The sequence below is a fragment of the Poeciliopsis prolifica genome, unplaced genomic scaffold (genome assembly GCF_027474105.1).
Source record: "Poeciliopsis prolifica strain line A6 unplaced genomic scaffold, Auburn_PproV2 SCAFFOLD012, whole genome shotgun sequence".
NCBI classification, from domain to species: Eukaryota; Metazoa; Chordata; class Actinopteri; order Cyprinodontiformes; family Poeciliidae; genus Poeciliopsis; species Poeciliopsis prolifica.
This window is the reverse complement of record NW_026562387.1, coordinates 8,571,822-8,590,713: the sequence shown is the minus strand read 5'-3', so window position 1 is coordinate 8,590,713 and position 18,892 is coordinate 8,571,822. Positions and strand designations below refer to the sequence as shown.

At 38.1% G+C, this 18,892-nt stretch overlaps 1 protein-coding gene across 4 annotated transcripts in view; it reads right to left on the bottom strand.

The window, feature by feature from the left end:
- Positions 1-9,223: 9,223 nt before the first annotated feature.
- Positions 9,224-18,892, bottom strand: part of mtrr (5-methyltetrahydrofolate-homocysteine methyltransferase reductase) — a 33,312-nt gene continuing 23,643 nt past the window's right edge. For all 4 annotated transcript variants that reach the window (XM_055037522.1, XM_055037524.1, XM_055037523.1 and 1 more), the window contains 2 exons: positions 13,373-13,567; positions 9,224-9,986 (listed from right to left, as the gene is read on the bottom strand). In XM_055037522.1, the coding sequence (XP_054893497.1) occupies positions 9,842-9,986; positions 13,373-13,567 (340 nt within the window). In that variant the 3' untranslated portion in view covers positions 9,224-9,841. The remainder of the gene's footprint in view (positions 9,987-13,372; positions 13,568-18,892) is intronic.

Genomic DNA, 18,892 nt, shown 5'->3' with positions numbered 1-18,892 from the left:
GTTTTAGGACTGGGCTTTATTGAATCGAACAGTCACATTCAATTAATTTAAATATTCTTGGAAAGTTCATTTATTTCAATAACTCTTTGTTTTACTGATGGCAATCTGAATCCTGTGACTAAACTTTAGTTACATATAGGTATAGATATATGATGTAGATATGTAAAAAGAAAAAAGATATTTAAATTTTCATCATAGTATTTTTTATAGTCTTTGAATTTAGGTTATCTGCAATAATTTAGTCACTTCATTTTGTCTTTTCTTTGTTGTGTCAATATTTGTAAAAGCAAAAAACTAAATATTCTACTAGCTTATATAATGTATAATTACATCATATAAAATACAAACTTATGTAATGTATAAGTTGTTAATGACTTATTTTAACTGAGATGCTTTGCTTTGAAAATCATTCAACTTTAAGGCAAGAAAAAGAAAGAATACATTCAAATACTGTAGTTAATAAGTACTGTGCGGTCGCCTGCACCTGATTGGCTCAGCTGGACATTGATGACGTGATACTCGAATGGAAAACTCAAACCCAGAATCACATGTCACAGATTGACGTTAATGACAGGCTGAAGCAGAGTCTATAAATGTAGGCCCTCTGCGCTCATTTGGTCACTAATCATTTTCTTTTTCTTGCAGGAAAATGCTTATAAAAAAAGAAGCCATTAAAGACAGATTATCCTTTCTCAAATGGACAAGCATCTAAATCTGACACCCTGCCTTTATTTCTTTTAATTATGATTTTTTTTTCACTTAGAGCTACATAAATATCAGGACATTTAAGATTAGAATATAATCTCAGACCACAAAATAACTTTTTCATACAGAAATGTGAATGAAACTTACTTAAAGGCTTTTATTTTAAAAAGGTTTTCCAAGGTTAAACAAGTCTCACTAGAAAGGAAGTTCCAATTTATGGAATATGACTGGATGTCATGCTGGACAAACCAAACATTAAGCAATGTAGCTGCCAGCCAATGACTGATCTTTAAATAACATTGTCTGGTTATATTATGCTTTTATTGTGACAAACATTGACATGATTTGTAATTAACTCCTAATTAACGTTTTCGCACAAGCCAACTCTCTCCCAGGAGACCAAAAAAATTCCAAAATGATGCAAACGACAGACAGGGACAATGTTACTGAGCTTACAGAAATTGTAGCTGGAAATTACTTCAACATTTGTGATTCTCTCGATGCCCAGTTTAACATTCAAGTTGTGGTGACATTGCCAACATTGCTACATTTTTATAAAATACACACATTTTGTGGTGGTGACTTGGCCACAGTCCACTGTCTGTTCATATGTTCTAAAAGTCTCTATTCTAAGTAGCAAATAAAAATGGTAGGCACAAATTGAGCCTTTTGTGTAGCTTTGTTGTTCCTGCACTGCTAAAATGGATCAAAAGCGCAAAAAACAGATTTCTTTATATCTTACTTCAATCGGTCTTGTTTCTAAGAAAACAACTTGCATTTCATTCTAAAGAAAAATGACAGTCTTTCTCATTCTTGGCTTTGACTCATTATAATTAGACACAGTCAGTGGACATTCTTATGTCCAATGACAAAATAGCCATATACAATGTGATAAATGCGGAAAATGAAGATTGCTTAGTTTCAAAAATGTTTTCCTTTGCAGATGTACAATAGATTGATTATTGTCATTGGCAGTTGGATGTTGTGCATAATGTAGAGTTTTCAAGTCCAAGTGCAATTTTTTTTTTTTGCTTGTTTTTGTGAATAGTATTTGTTATGATTTATAACACTCGGTTAACATATTTTACAGCAGAGTAAGAGCAGCTTTTTTTTCTCCATCAGAGAGTGTGATGAAAACTGTTGTGAAACACCTATCATGGTGATTTTAACTGTCAACGAAAGAACAACAGCACTTTTACTTTTACTTGTTAACTCCAAGTAATATATCCTGCACCAATAACAGTAATCTATAAACAATAATGGCAGCATCAAAACGGCTTTTAGTCACATAACTGCTGCTGAATCAAACTCAATGTTGAGATCCTGAGTTTGAATGGGTTCATATTTATACAGTTAAGCTCAAAATTATTCAAAACCATGGCAGATTTGGACATAAAGTAATCTTAATTTTACTAAAATGCTTCTTCTGACGTGAAGCAACTTAAACATTTAGAAGATGTCCAACTAGAGTTTTGATTTGAATGGTTTGGATCGTAACAAAGATCAGAAGACATGGAGCTCATCTACAAAGATAAGTTGGCCAAATAAGTGGAGACATGTAAAAAGCAAGTCAGGTATTATAACAAGGGTTTTACTATTGTACTGCCAAATAGAAATTTCTATTGCTTGCTTTGTTGTTCTTCTACAGACATTTGGTGAAACAGTGGGTCATCAGCCACTGTCACACCCTGATAGGTTGCCAATAATTGTCAAGTCATGAGACAAGAGAGGCTGCTAATTTTCTCCAAAGTTCATTCAAAAAAATGTAAAAGGATGACATTGCAATGTTGAATAACAACAGATGGAAGTATATTTTAAAGTAAAATCTATTTAAAATTCCAACTCTTTGCAGACTCGGGCAAACTGCATTTATTTTCTTGTAAAAGTTTGATTTTCTTTCAGTAGTTCTTTCTTTTTAGTTTCTAGTATTTTTTTTCACTATATATATTTTTGCAAATTCATTTAAAGCACAATTTCTGAAATGAGCAGAAATCTCAGCTCCTGGGGTGATGCATGATGCGCCTCAAATCGTGCGCTGCAAAACACTGTAACCTGGTACCCTTCACAAATCCTCTTCTTACTTATAGATTTTTCAATAAAACAGTAATTACCGTGTAGAATCCCAGCTGTGCTATTACTCGCACATGTGCTGTTATTCAGTGGGATGGTAATTCATCACACAAACAGCTGCTTATTTTTAAAAACATTCCTTTGCCTTGGGGAGTTTATATATCATTTTTTTTGGGCATTAAGATCTTGGTATTTCTTTGACTACATAAAGCGAAGCACCTTGGGGTCTACTTATTACTATTTTCCAAATGTTTTCCTTTAGGTTTGTTGAAGCAACTGTGGGTCAAGTTCTACAGGAGGAAAATCTGCAGACAGGTCATGTGTGTCTCAGCCTACATCCCCTCACTTCACAGAGTGAAACAATAAATTAAGGGTCACAGACCTCTGCTGCTTCACCTGCTCAACATCTACCTTGTCCTAATCATCACTTTATCCTTGCTGACCTGAATCTATTTTTACATATTTTCTATTTGGCGCTACCTTCATAATTTACCCATTTTCCAGCCGCAGCTTCTCCCCTCTGCACAATGTCATCCCCGGCCTTTGTCCATCCCTTTCACAGCATGGTGCAGAGACTACAGCTGGACATTAATCTGCCACTGATGAGCCCCACTCACCAGACTGCTCTTGGGTATGTTATCAAGCTTTGGCTGAGATTGGCTCGGTCACTGGCGGGGCTTCAGCAAAAGGACAAGATGAGATGCATCAGTAAACACAAGAAGCCTATTCGCTTCGCAAACAGAAAGATAATCCTCATATTTTGACCTTGTTGAACAAAATCACTTGTGATGAATCCTTCTGAGAGCGGCACTCTTAGAGTTTATTTTTCTGTTTACAGTGCAGCCCTGAGGTTTTCAAACCAATGCAACTTCTTCACATTTTGTCATTACAACCCCAAACCGCAATCTATTTTCTTAGAAATGTACATGACTGACCAACACAAAATATTGGATGATTTAAGTATTGGATGAACATTTTTCATATCCCCCACTAGTTCATATAATAAAAACCATATTTGATCTTTTGCGTTTTGCATATCTAGTGAATGGATTTTGGGCTCATTTTGTTTTGCTGCACAGCAGAAGCTCAGTCAGATGAAAGTGTGTCTTGCCCTAGACCATATGAACAAGCCTTAATCTAAATTGTAGCTCTTTCTGCATAGATAGTGGTAATGCCTCTGCCCTGTTTTGTTTTTTTTCCAGGAGTGGCCTGTATTTAGCTCCCTCAATCTTCCAATCAACTCTGACCAGATTCTAGAGCTACTTATCTCCCAGTCAACAGATTCACCCACCTGAGCTGTGGATGTCTGCCCCTCTTCAAGAACCACTTCTCTGTTGGATGCTCCCCTTGCTCAGCCTGAAAACGGAAATGGAATGGTAAATAAAATAATTTTTCTACCAACCACTCAAAATGCTTCGCAATAGAGACGCAACCAATCATAGACACACTCAGACACTTTAAGACAATTCAGAAGGCAACTTGTTAAGTGTCTTGCTCAGGGATCAACAAGAGGCAATAAGAAGTTGGAAATCAAACCCACAACATACTCTGATCCGCAATTTACCCTATGTAAAAAGTATTACTTTTGCTAATAATAATCAAAAGTAATAAGTATTACTTTTGAAAAACTTATTTCAAAAGAATTTGAAATAAATACTTTTCAAATATTTATTTGTAAAACAAAAAAAATTAAAAGCATCTGTCCTTTCCTCCTACATCATAGTTGTGCACTACTGTTAACCTATCACTCATATTTCACTTAAATGCGTTAAAGTTTGTGATGTGAATAGATTCACGTTATTATGACATAATGTGGCAGTTTATGCCGTTGTTCTAAATATTTTTCTTTCTTCATTCATCGAATGAAGGCAGAGCCGATGAGTCTTTTTCTTCCAAATTAATTTCACATGTGCATTTTTAAACATCTTCTGAGTAGAAGAAATTGGACTTCCCACACATCCAGCGGCAACAAATGTCAAGTGCTCGCACTTCATCCTTCCGTCTGCCTTTTGCTTCCACTTTCCACCAATCCATTGCACGTCTCTGTTTTCTACAGAACAGGCACATCTCTGCACTTAACCTCTAATTTGCATAAGTCATTACAGCTGTCAGGACCGATGAGGCTATAAATTCTGCTAAGTGTTCACCTGTCGTTGGAAGTTTAAAAATGCCCAACCAATTTTTATATTTTTCTTGACAAATGGAGACAGCAAGCGGCCATTGCTGAAACATCATTAATACATTCGATGAGCTAAGCAGTTTCCGTTTTATTCACGTGGACATACAGTACCTAAATGTGAGAGACAATCTTTCATGCACTGGTCACCGGTAAGCACCCTGGGTGAAATATGTGAAAGTAATGCTGCTATATATGTATATTTTGTTATATTCTTTCTGATCAGTTGTATCCGGCATGCCAACACTCTTAAAAGCCCAATGGGATTCTTCCTGGATATGTCTTCCTCCTGACAGCATCACTTACAGCTAATGTTTGTTTTGCTGAACAGGAAGCAGAGATATCTCTCCTGCCCCATCAATACACAGGGAGCAAAAGAACACAAGTATCTAAGAGTTCAAACAGAAAACTCAATGGAAGTGCTGCAGCTTGTTTTCTCTCTTTTTCAGAAAAAAAAAGCTGGTTTTCCTGTAGTTCTTTGGACAGATGGTGAAAGGTAAAGTGTTTGTGCACAGCTGGGACACTGCGGCGCAGGCTCTCACTGTGTTTCTGTCTACGTGAACCCGTGCTCGCTTGCCGGGCTGCCTTCATTGGTACATGAAAGAGCTGAGCTGACATTCCCGGGTCACTGACGACAGACGGAGAACAGCTGAGACCGAGTGGAAGTGTCTCTCTGTGGTGATAAAACGCAGTTGAGAAGGAGCTGACAGGATTTGAGGAAGAGGATTTCTTCTGACTGAGCTCATGCAAGAACACCATCCTGAGTCATTCATGGCAGCTTTCATTTTGATGAGTTGTTTTATTTATTTATTTATTTATTTATTTTTGCAGGCAGATACACATATAAACACAAAGTAACATAAGTTAAAAAGTGACAAAACTTTCAACTCACACCAGTCTGTTTACCTTTCAGCTAAACAAATGGGACATTCTGTAAGATGTATTTATATCACTTTAGGTTTTTGGGGGTTTTTTTTGTCAATTTGTTACTTTTCAGGCATAAACTTGAACCTATGTTGTTGGTATTTTTAACACATGATAGATATAAAATGAAATCTGAAATCTGAAAAGTGTGCCATGCACACAAACTTTAACTCCCTTCACTATGATAGCCCTAAATAAAATTCACCTAATTAGTGCAATTAATTCGTCTGATCTAATCTCAGAACAAACAGAATTGAGAAGAAGGGATAAAACCTGGAGAAATGTAGCACAAAAAAAGTGTTTGAGAAAGAAATTGGAACAGTACTGCACTAGCAAAACCTGGGCATCTGCTGAAACTGGCAGAAATGTGAGCAAAGCGCCGCAAGGTAAGTCTAGACAAAGTGCAGACATATAAAGCTCAGGTGGGTTAACAACTTTTAGTTGTGAACTGCACAACTATTAGTTTTCACCCTGAATTTATAATAATTATGATGAACCTTGGTGAAGGAACACCAAAACCTTCTCTACAGTGGATGCCGGCTAATTGGAAGATGGATGGAGCCAAATTAAGGTGCAATCCTGAAAAAAAAAACTGCTTTGAGGTTGCAAAATACATTAACTAATTAATGTGTTAGAATGGCCCAGTCAAAGCCCATACTTGAATCTTCTCAGAATATGTGGCAAGACTTACACTCAGGTTCTCCAATCAGTTGTCACCTGAGCTGTCCTGAAAAGGAAGGATGATAAAAATTAGCCTGTAAATGTCCAAAATTGATACAGTGATGCACTAATTTGTGTTGGTCTAACACATAAAATCCTTCCAAAATACAATAAAGTTTGTAGTTACATGAACCAAAGTTCAAAGGGCATGAATACTTTCACAAGGAACTCTGTACACTCAATCACCTCTCTTGGGCAGAACTTCCAGTTGCTCCCTTCATCCTCACTTTTTGCACTTTCTGCACTCAGGAGTCGCGCATTCATCAGTCCCGTTTCTAATTCCCACATTTCATTGACACAAAGTGCAACTCCCAACTTGGCACTGCCCCCACTTCCGTAATAACAATCATTATCTTCAGCACACTTCTCTATGCTTCATTTAAGCCATTCTTAGCGGGGGGGCATCTATCACACAAGGTGCCTGCTTGGCCCGTGGCCGCGCTGACCTCCAGTCGCTCTGATTTATGCCCGACCACGTCCACCGCTCTGCCTTTCACTCTCGCCGCGGGACGAAAACTGCCACAGTGAAACCCTTTTTAATTATGAAGACTTAATTTAAAACTTCATCAGTCCGAGGTGGTTCTCCCTGGACAGGCTCTCCGTCTTCGCCGCGGTCATTTTTTAAAAAAAATTTTTTTCCCCTCTAAATTGGAGATGAGCGCATGTTAATAAGTGTAGGTAAATAAGGTCGGTGTTGCTCAAGGTGTACTCCGTGCCTCTTAACTTTACCAAGAAGGATGGTCACAGCTGTGCCACTTTCATTAAACTTACTTCCTAATATATACATGCAATTTTGTTGCCATTTATCCCGACAACAAATTTCGAGCCTCGCCGGTTATGTATAACATGTGCGCTGTGATTGGTGACGCTGCAGCGTCATCATTTTCATTCTGTGCTCATTTTGTGACGAGTGGCAGCAGGAGGGCGGCGAGAGATGAGGACGCGGAGGCGCACACAGCTGTGCCTGGACTCCCGTGGTAAATTCGGTATTTACTATAGCAGCCGCATGCTTTCTGCCAGAGCCAGTGTTTTATTCGTTTGGCTCCAAAATCGCAGCCATATCACGATGTCATCTGTTGACAGCCAACACTGTCAACACTCGCCTCTCTGCTAAAGAATAGAGTCTGCCATTAGAAAGGCTTAAGCCGGTGAAGTTGGTGGGTGGCGCACTCCAAAGCTCGGTGCGCAACGCGCCTTCAATTAGCAGAGTGGGTCCCCTTCTGCAAAACAAAGTCACCTTGAGGAATCAAATTATCTCTTAAATTTAAATAAAACAATTACCCCCCCTATCAATCAGAGTTCATTAGCTCCCAGATAATTCCCAATGCCTCCGGAGCACACCAAGAAAAAGTTCCTGTTTCCACTCAGGGAGGTCAATCAATAGATGCGTGGAGTAAAAAGTTGTTTAATAAATTGTATTTGCACAATGCGCCTACCGTAGTTTGAGAGACGGTAGAAAATGTCTGCCTTCAGTTCATGTTGGCATTTACCTCCTCGATGATGAAGGTCTGCTGGTTGTGTGGGGGCAGACAGACAGGGCAGCAACAAAGTCTGTTCGATTAATTGCTTTGGTCGTCCAGGCTCATTGTCACTGACTTGCAACGCTCTGTTCTTGAGTTTTAGCACTCCGGAATGATAAATGAGTAAAAATCTGTTACTCAGCTGGGATTTTGGCATACTTTGAAGAATACATACTTTTTTTTCTACAAAAGCCTGCTATCATTTTTTTTCAAGTATTTTCGGTAAAATAAATAAATAAATAAAATAAAATAAAAAATCAACAGAATTACAAAGTCGATCATTTTCAGCGGACGCTGCTCATGAAAGCCTGATACACCTTATTCCGTTTAATACATCAGAGTGAAACACATTTACATAATGCTTGCTTTGTGGCTAACAAGGTTATGTTCGGTCCACTCAGAACCAATCAGCAGCACGATCAGAACCAATACTGGATGTTTCAGCAGACAGGGGTTTTTAAAACAGGCAGATGCGTAAACTCGGCACATTTCTTTTCACTTTAATAACTTTTGAACCTCTTACAGTTCTGCGGAAAGTAAAACAATATCTATAATAAGCATAGCATACACTCAAACTTTATAAGAGCCTAATGGGGGAAAAAACATTTAATTTTTAAAGTGGTGTGATACATGCCAAAAAGAAAAGCTTATTAGCACCTCTATGAAATAAATTGATCTTTCATTGAAGTCACATGTTAACTTTAAAATGGCAGTTCAAGAACTCTTTTCTATTTTTTTACTCCAAAAAAATAGAAAATGTTTGGAGGGCGGCTTGTAATTGATACTGACTGAACAACCCTATCTTTACCTACAGGAGATCGTTCAGTCTTCTGGTTAGGACATTTCATAAGGTTGGCTCACTGAACATTTCCGTCATAAAGCTGCAGAGAGAGGTCTCCTCTGACCTGCCTCACTTCATATTCACACATCAGGAAAAGAATAAACGAGTTTGAGTTTCCAAGATAGTATTTTCTACATGAATAATATAACCAAAAAAACCCTTCAGTTATTTTATTTTTTTTATTCAATCTGTAGGGATGCCAATAATTGCAGCACGTGGAATTTTGTAAAAAAAAAAAAAAAAAAAAAAGAAAAAAAGAAACATTCATAAGAGGAAAAGAATTTTTAATTAGCAGAAAAAAATTAAAAAGTAGTGACATTTTGAGTTTCAGCCGCAGTACATTTTGTGAAAACAGACGACAAGAACACAAGAAAGAAAAACAATTTCCCTTTCCTTGAATGATTCAGTTTATTTGTGTGCGCGCACAGTTTAAAAAAAAGACACACACACACAAAAAAAAAGTACAGATTAATGTGCTGTCAAGGTGCAAAAAGTATCCCGCACTCAGTCTCATCAAAGTCACTCCATTAAGGCCGACAGTAATAAATGCCTTTTCATCAGAAAGGACAAACCGAGGCGTCGTGTCTACACTGAAAGCCTTTTCACACCGCGGGGCTAATCTCCAGCACTGACCAAGGTCAGCTCTGTTTAAACAGCAAAGGCGAGGAAGGTGGACTGAACTGATATCCACAGGTCACATGGGTCACTCTATCTCGGTGACATTGGCTGGCGTAAACTACCTTCAAGCGTCTGCAGCGACAATTTTATGGATCAAGAGGTTACAGCTGAGAAGGCTAAATATATATCTTGCACAATGCTTTTTTTTTTCTTTTTTTTTTTTAGTACAGCAAATGCAGCAGAGATCCTTTATCTAGTCATCTACAGTCAGGCCCAGATGTCCTGTAAGTAGCGCTTCTTCTCTCTAAGTCCTGCTAGTGTCTTCATGGCCTCCAGTTGGTCCACTTGAAGCTCAGTTTTAATCATCTCCACCAGGGTCTCATTCACATCTTTGGCCATGTTCTTGGCATCCCTAGGAAGTGGAAAAAAATGCACATATGTTACAAAAACACTACTGTTAAAATATGTACGTGTCTCTCATTCCTCCTAAAGTGCCTTGCAGCAGAACTGATACCGCTTGGACATTTTCACTTTTTCCCATGTTGCAACCACAAACTTCAGTGTCGTTTGTAGTATTCGTGTGTGTTACACCAAGATACACCAACACAAAAGAGCATATGTAGGTGAAACAGAAGGAGTCCTGTGATGCTGTTTGTTCACTACTGTTCCCAAAAAGCTTTTGAGTCCTTTACTGAACAGCTGTTAGCAACAGGTGAACAGCACTAACTAGCTGACTTCTGAAAGCAATAAGTACCATTTTTACAAAGGGTGCAAAAGATATGTGTTAGCTTCCTCCGTATCCACAGTCATTTGCTTTATTTTGATAGTCTATTGCATAAAATCTAAAAATATTTCATTGGATTTCGTAATTGAAATGTGTCAAACACATAGAATAGCCGAAGGGGTATGAATACTTTTGCAAGGCTCTGTGCAAACACCAATATTTTTCCAGAACTGCTACCAACTCTAGCATACCTCCTGGTTAAATCCTCGAGTTTGCTGCTGCAGAGATTCAGCGAAGATGGAAATATTCTATGACTGTGAAAATTCACATGGTTTTGATGTTTCAAAGGTAATTTACTCGAAGGTGAGGAAGGAAGCAGGAGAGTGAGAAACAACAGCAAAAATAATGTGGTATGTACAGTAGCAGCTTTACAACGCTGACAGGATTTGGCATGTTTGATACCCACGAGTGTTTGATGTTTTCTTTGTTCTGACAGGGACAATTTGTACTGACTGAGACAAACAAGTGTTGTAATGCTGCAGGGGGGGAGGACAGCAGGATATGTATGAACTATAAACAGAGAAAACTGCTGCATCACAGTGGAGGAAACAGCAGCAAAGGAATCTGTAATCATGTGACTTGTGTTTATAACTTTAAAAAGTGAGATCTGCCTTGCAAGCAAGGCACTACAGCAAACGAGCTTAACAACTTGTTTTCATACACCACACATAAGTATGTTTCTTCAAAAAATATGGAGCTCTGCAGACACTGGCACAGAACTGAAGATCAAGAGTAGACTGAAAAGGGGTTAAATATTTGCCAAGTACAAATGATGTTTTTGCATGCTTGCAAAAAGATTTTTGAAGAGATTACACAGTACTCAGTGGTGGCATCATAAGTGCTCATGGCATAAAATTGAGTACTGAGAAGGGGAGAACCGATTCTTCTCCATTAAATCTGGCTGAGCTTGAGCAAAGAATAGGAAACATGCTTTGTCTCTAGATGTGCAACACCAGCAGAGACATAACAAGGCATGCAGCAGTGAAAGGTGTTGACTCAGAGGGGCTGAATATAAATGCATGCCATATTTTTCATATTTAAAAAAAAGTTGAAGGTCTGTTATCCTTCTCTTTCAGCTACACAATTAAATAGTATTTGATGCTGCTGTTTTTAAAAGACACTAGTTCTTGTTGACAGCTAACATCAAGTAGTTTTACTTGATACTACCTGATCCATTTTGATGTTGGTTTAACAATGTACCAGAAAACCCGTGAAGCAGGTCACACAGTTAAAATGACTATGACATGTTCACACTGTGTGATATTATGTTACAAAGACAATAACTATGTTCCAAGCACAGAGGAAAAGGGGAACATAAGATGTATGGTTTGGCTTGAATTCCTACACCTTTGGGGTGTAATGAAGGAGGAAGGAAGAACAACACAACCCACAAAATCTGAAAGTGCCTGGGAAGATCACTGTAGCATGGCAGACATTTCACCGGTAATTGGTGAACCCTCCTCCATAGTAAGCAGGATTTACTTGGGGGGGGAAACAAACAGAACACCAGGAACCATAATTTTTGCTGTATTTACACTTCTTAATAGACTGTTGTTTTGAGCATTACAGTGTTTATTAGTAACATAAAATGTTAAATATTAAGGCATTTAGGGGTGATCAGTATTGGAATCTCTGACTAAACTCAGCTACCAACACTTGTTTTTGGTGTTTTGTTTATGACTTTGTTTTTGCCATACTGTTAGCGAGCTGAATATGTTTAAAAGGACTCCTTGCATAGGACTTTCACTTTTATATTCAAACTTAAGGATAGCCTATACTGGGTGCTGCAAGAGAAGAGCATGGGTATATTAAAGAACATTTCTGTTAATGTGATGTTAAATGTACAGTGAGAATCAAGTAAAGAAGCTAAGCAGGTTTTAAGCTGCCGTGTTGTCAGGACATAAAAATTGCTTCTTTGATCCTGTTTACTTCACGTTGGAGCAAAATACTCTGGTTCACAACAGAAACAATGGATGAAATAAAATTCAAGCAGCTACACTACTTCTACTAGCATTGATGCAGCATAAGATTGGGACTTGATATTGGCAAAGGAAGCAAATACAATACAGATTTTTTTTTTTCGTTTATTTTACCAATTATACGATTTCCCTGCTATCACAATATTTTTACACAGTGAGCTTTTTTATCTAAATAATTTAATTCTGCAACATACCTCACTCATTCAATTAAAAAACAAAATATATATTCAAACATGTAATCTGAGTAATAAGGACAAAAAAGGCAGACTTCTATGACTCCCTTCCAACAACAAATCTCCAGATCAGAAAAGGGTGACATATATTAATATCATTAAGTCAGACTGGACTTGCATGAGGATACAAAAGAACCTCAGACACACACACACACACACAACTTTTCAACAGGTTCAATTATACCAAATTCATAAAAAATATATATATCCAAGTCTGTACATATTCCAGGTTAATTGAATAAATATTTGCAGCACCTGTTTTTATTAGAGCGTTATCTTTGTGCTACACCAAAATTGAGTCATTTAGACTACTGCTTTCATTTACAGCTAAATTGAAGAATATTTTCAAACGACAGCATTATTCATCACCTTTGTAAGAAACTATGCTTGTAAGCTACAGGTAATTAGATTTCCTTTGCTGCTGTGCTGGCTCCACATGTTCAGGTGATTTCTCTTGTGAAATTAATTTGTCTACTTTGTAATCATGATAATGATGCAGTTTCGAATGAAAATTAACTTTATACATAATGTGAATCTGTAGTGACGTAGGAGCAAGTACTATTTACCAAAAAGGAAAAAAGCATCACACATGAAAAGAGTTTAAAGTCAAGGAAAAAGCAGAGGCAGAGATGCTCTGCCACCATTGTGTGAACACACTGAAAAATGACACTGAATACTGAAACAACCAGAATATCAGACAGCCTTGGCAGATGGATGCTGGGAAAAACGATAAATAGATCAAAAAAGGACAAGAAGCACTCAGGATGGATTAAGATTAAAAGAAGATCAGTGTCGGCCTTACCCGCAGACGTAGATGTAGCCGTCCCGTCTGAGCAGGATGTCGGTGACTTGTTGGCAGCAGAGCAACAGATTGTGTTGGACGTATCTGGGTTGTGCTGCTGAGGAAGGTTCCTCCTCATCCTTCCTGTCTTCTCTGGAGAAACACACTTTCAGGTGACTCAGGGTCCCACTGGACACAAAGTTCTCCAGTTCCTCTCTGGAACGACATCGAATCCATACACCAATTAGTAAGTTCATATTTCAGTTCGAGTCAGGAGAGTCAGGAGAGTCATGTCTCAGGTCTTGATGCAAATGGAGCTGTTGAAGTTTAATGCTAAAAGATGCAATGTAGCTTGTCCTTTAATGAGTTTGTTCACTTCATTTTTGTCATAGTCTTAATTTGATGTGGGCAGATATCAAGAAAATATCCTGAAAAATGCATTTCAAAAAGCTAAGAAATAATCTACATGGCATCAGGCAAAATTTCCATGATGCGCCGAGATTTATAAATTATTTACAGAAAGCACACCTGTCCATGGACAAAAGAGCTGTCAAAGGATGTTAGGGTAAAGTCATCCTTCTCATCCTTCCTTTGTGCCCCTTCCAGCATAAATCTGGAAAGGGCTCATATCAGCAGTAACCTTGGTAAGAAAGTGACAAGTGATTATTTCTAAATACAGAATACAAAACGACCATCAATCTCCCTGAGTAAAGAGCTCCATCTCAGGTCTTGCTAAATGCTTTGAGTGCTGATTGCCGCTGAAGTCACCAAACATACTCATACTAGCAAGGCATGAGCTATTTATGGGTGTTAAGGTATATAAATCTTCGACTTCAAAATGTCTAAGGTTTTACATCAGTGATGCTAGACAATGTCGTGAAGTGATTAGAGGATAGGATGATGCAGTTCTGCCCTCCTCTCACCTGTGCCAGCTCACTGCTGCTTTTTTTTTTTGAAGCATCTTTCCATCACAAGAAATGGATCTGTGGACTGCTTAGAAAACTATTTTAAAAAGGACAAAATGTTGTCAACAAAGGTAATGAAATAACCAGGCCAGTCTCTAAATCTCAAAACAACAGAAAATTAGGGAGTAAACACAAGATTTCTTTTACCTTTGAAGTCAGTCTAAGATTTACAACTAAGATCTGAGTGTTAAAATATTGCATTTCCAGCCTAGTTTTTGTCATATAGCATGAACCACCTGCCTTGATTCTTCGACATAAAAGTCCAGAGACGAATCAGCCAACTCACGTCTCCTTAATCAAAACAAATATGCAAAGTGTTTGAATTCTTAACTGTAAATGTCTTTTGTAGATTTCTGGTTAACAATCTATTTCTCCACATTGAAATGATGCTGCAATAAAAATGTTTGTTGTTTTTTTTTTTGTAAGAAACACAAAAATAATAGCAACAAATGTAGACTACTCCGAATAAACAGATGTGTAGCCTTAAGGAAACCATTTATCACTTGAAAGCCAAGAAAGGCTTCAATTTGGAAAAAGGTCATGCGGTCTGATGAGCTCAGATTTCCCTTGTTCCAGAGTGATGGGAGCATCAGGGTAGGAAGAGCAGCACATTAAGAGATGTACACACAACTCTGTGTGACTAAAAACAGGTATGTGTAGGTGTTGCGATCTCCGCTGCTCTGGTCAGGGTTTCATGACACTATGGATTTCAAAATGAAGCAAAATGTTGCCAAAATGTACTGGACTATCTGTTTTTTGAGTTGATTTTTATTCTTCCGTGATGGCACCCGCATATTGCTAAATGGTAATGCCATGATTCACTGAGCCAAAAAAAAAAAAACACCCTCCAAGCATTTTGAATCAGAAAAGATTTGAATAAAGCTGTGCCAGACAACCAATTTAACTTGTCTAACAAGAGAAATGCAAAACTGGGATCCAGATTTCATAAGAAAGGTCGGGTCACTGTTCTACCAATCTTTTATAATCAATCCACCCATCCTTCAGGTTATGTCTAACCTTGCTCCCTGTCGGTGTTTTGCTTGCCAACTTTATGCTCTACTATCTCAATGTTTTTATAGGGCCTGGGGTGCTATTGCAGGATGAAGAAGGTGCTCAGGGAGGTGAGGTTTACTGCAGCTCAGAACATCTTGTTTAAAGCTAAGCAGTCGGAAAGAGTACACATACACGCAGCCAAACTCCAACAAAACAAGCCACAGCTCTAAGAGCATTGGTGAAGGTCTTTGCCTTAGGGGGTCTATGTTATGAAGTAACCCCCAGACCAAGATCAGCTTTTTTTTATATATATAAAGCCACAAGCAGTGGTGTGAATACTAAAGTGATGAGCCTTGTGTTCTTTGTTTTCTTTCAAGGAAACAAAGAGCTCCCTGCAATGCTTGTTATACAAGCTGTAATTGAAAGCAGTCATTAAGCAATATCTAATTGCTTGACCAACGAGTTTGTTGAATTTAGAAACAAATTAGAAAGATGGAAATGTAGCTCTTAACGCTTGCTAACTTATCAAGTTACTTTAAGTAGGAAAATTGTCCTTGGCAGATGACCTGTGGGGAACAGCAAAAGGCTTGAGATCATCTAAACAATAATGTAGTGTTACTCTCCTGGTGTCGAGTGGTTGGTAGAAATCATACTTCGTCAACAGGGATAAAGTGACGAACTTCAATGTCTGTTTATTTTTAATGGGAGGGAATTAGAAAGAAAGTGGCAAGGATGAGTTTCATGAGATTTTTGACAACAGCAAATAGTCAACGCTTTTCTCTGATTTCATCTATTCAATGTTTCTACCTTTGTAATATTGACAAATACATTAAATTTGATTGATTTTATTTGTTTGCACGACTGTTCCACCCTCGGTATGACAATCGATTTAAAATCATACAATAGTTTGAAAGAAGTTGAGCTGAAAAATGGTTACTTCATGTGAATTTCTTTTTGCACTATTGTCCTGGACATTTGGACGTTTGATGAGTGAGACAAAAAGGGTGCATAAGAGACAGAAATTGCTGTGCTTTTTTGTTTGATGCATGTGTGTATAAATCATCTCAGATTTGATAACACCATGAGTAGAAGCAGACAGATGATAAATGAAGGCCAAATTCTGAGAAGCAGACAATAGATAAAGGATTCTGCACATGCCAGACTACTTGCTGTGTTTATACGCATACAAGCCAGTGGCAGTATCGAAGACTAGGAAAGAAACCCAGTGTGATTTTCCAGTCAAGGTTCCTCTGCAGCACGAAATCAGCTGCTGTAAAGAGGTTGGGAAAGCATAGGGAGGGGTAAATGACACGTGCAGAATAGAGGAAAGCATGTTTGATGTGACAAACAGCCATCGGTCTCCAACTGGGACGTTAAGTGCTGCGTCGTATTGCGACGCACCCCATTTTTGAATTCAGGCCTTTATCTGAGAATTGATCACATTCTGTTTTGACATTATCGTAATTGCACCCCCTTCTCTGGACCGGAGCTCAACTTTTTCTTTGAGCATCCAAAACACTGGGGGGAAAAATAGAAACCAAAGTAGTGAAAAGGCAGACGTCAAATTGGACTTGCGTTAAGATAAATCCCACAGAGATGAATGCAGGCAGCGCATTTAGCTGATGGCATGTTGTTCTCATTCTGCTAACCTATTTAAATTGAGCACAACTCTTCATGGGTGGCTCATAAAGCACAGACTAATCACTTTGGTCAACACTGTGGGGGTGTTCATCACAGAGGCCCACATTGTGAACAAACAATGCTCGTTACCTGGCTGGGAGTTACTATTTAAGAAAGGAATAGAAGAAACAGAGAGGAACAAACAACATCCTCTGTGATCTGTTCTTGTGTCATTAACGATGCTAATCCGTTTGCATTATTTCATCTTTCAAAGGAACTCCATCAGTACCGGGGCATTTAGAAAATGCTTGGTGCCCTTACCGGAAATGTAGACCAATTAGTACAAAGTCAAAAGAAAGTTAAGCTGAGGAAAATTAATAAGAAGGAGGATATATGTGTTGGATGATAGCTAATAGTAAGTTATGGCCATCCACTGCTTTCTATTCTAGTTTTTATACAATAAAAAGTTAGACCTTTAGTATTGCTCAGGTGAATGTGGATTTAGAACCAGAAGACAGATGATGAAAATTCTGCCAGCGTATTTTCACAGATTTCTCTTGGACACAGCCAACAGAAAACAATTATCTGCAACCTCTTCTTTTTAGATGAAATCATTTTAGCTTGAGAATGCAGCGTCTCTTGCTCCAGGAAAAGTATGTTTATATTTTTTCTATGTGCTTTGATACAGGGCTTTTATTTCTTTTTTGTTGGTTCTCAATGTAGAAAAGGGCAACCCCTACTGATGTATAAATGACAACTGACAGCTGGTTTTATAGATGAATCTGCCCAGCCAGCTGACAGAGCTGACAGGTTGTGGATGCACAGACAGTGGTGTGCTTAGAGACAGAGGCTGGGAAACATAACCATTAGCTGTATTTAGAATTGCTATTAAATACAATTGAATTACACCCTGTTCTTATTTATATTGCTTCATACCACTATTTGAGACAGTTGATTCAAAAGGTATGTCTATGTGAATACGGATTGGCCAATATACATTACTACCTCCCTCTGTGGTCATGAGCTTTTCTCATGTCTGGACTCTCTCCCTTGAAATAGAGCAGTGTTTCCCAACCCTGGTCCTCAAGACACACTACCCTGCATGTTTTAGGTATTTCCTTGCTTCAGTCCAGCTGATTTCAATTGATGACTGATTAACAAGCATTTGCTGAACTGCAGTCAATTGAATCAGGCACATTAAAGCAGGGAAAGCTCTAAAACATGTAGGACAGTGTGCCTTGAGGACAAGGGTTGGAAAACACTGAAATAGAGTGAGGATTAGTCTGCTGTCCCAAAGACCTGACCATGGACTGAGTGGAAGGTAATGGATAGATATACTTATATGACTATTTATTTCACTCATAAAACCACATGTAATTTGTCACCAGTCAAACCATATGGAAAGTGACGCCAAGTTGACTCAAAATTTCCTGCAGCACAAAAAGATTTGGTTCCAGAAAAAGAATCTGGTACAAAAGGAGCAAAACATTAAAGGTACAACACTTGCAAAAGTGCAACAACTTTTTTTTTTTTTTTTGCAAAACACTGGACGCTTTTTAACTACATTTAGTTTGTTTTCACTTTTTGTGTGCATAAAAACTTTAGCAGGCTGCCAGCTTGTATCCAACTGTTTTGATAAACTGATGTAAGTCCTGTTTTTTTCTCACCTCTGCAACAAATGCTGCTAAAAAGTGTGTGAATCAATCCATTTACTGTAGAATGAGTTGGAATATTATGCTTCCAGACAAGCAGATGTAAAAGCTTTTGTGGGCATATAATGGGTATAGAATACCTTAACAGAATTATATTCAGAAGCCAAAAAGGTGAAGATGAGCGACAACCATCTGCAGATCTGATTCGGTAAACCTATCCAATATCCTGGACAATAGTTCCTCAAAACTAAATAGAAGGAGAGAAATGTTCTGCGCACCTTTGGTTAAATCCCATCATTTATGTGATAGTA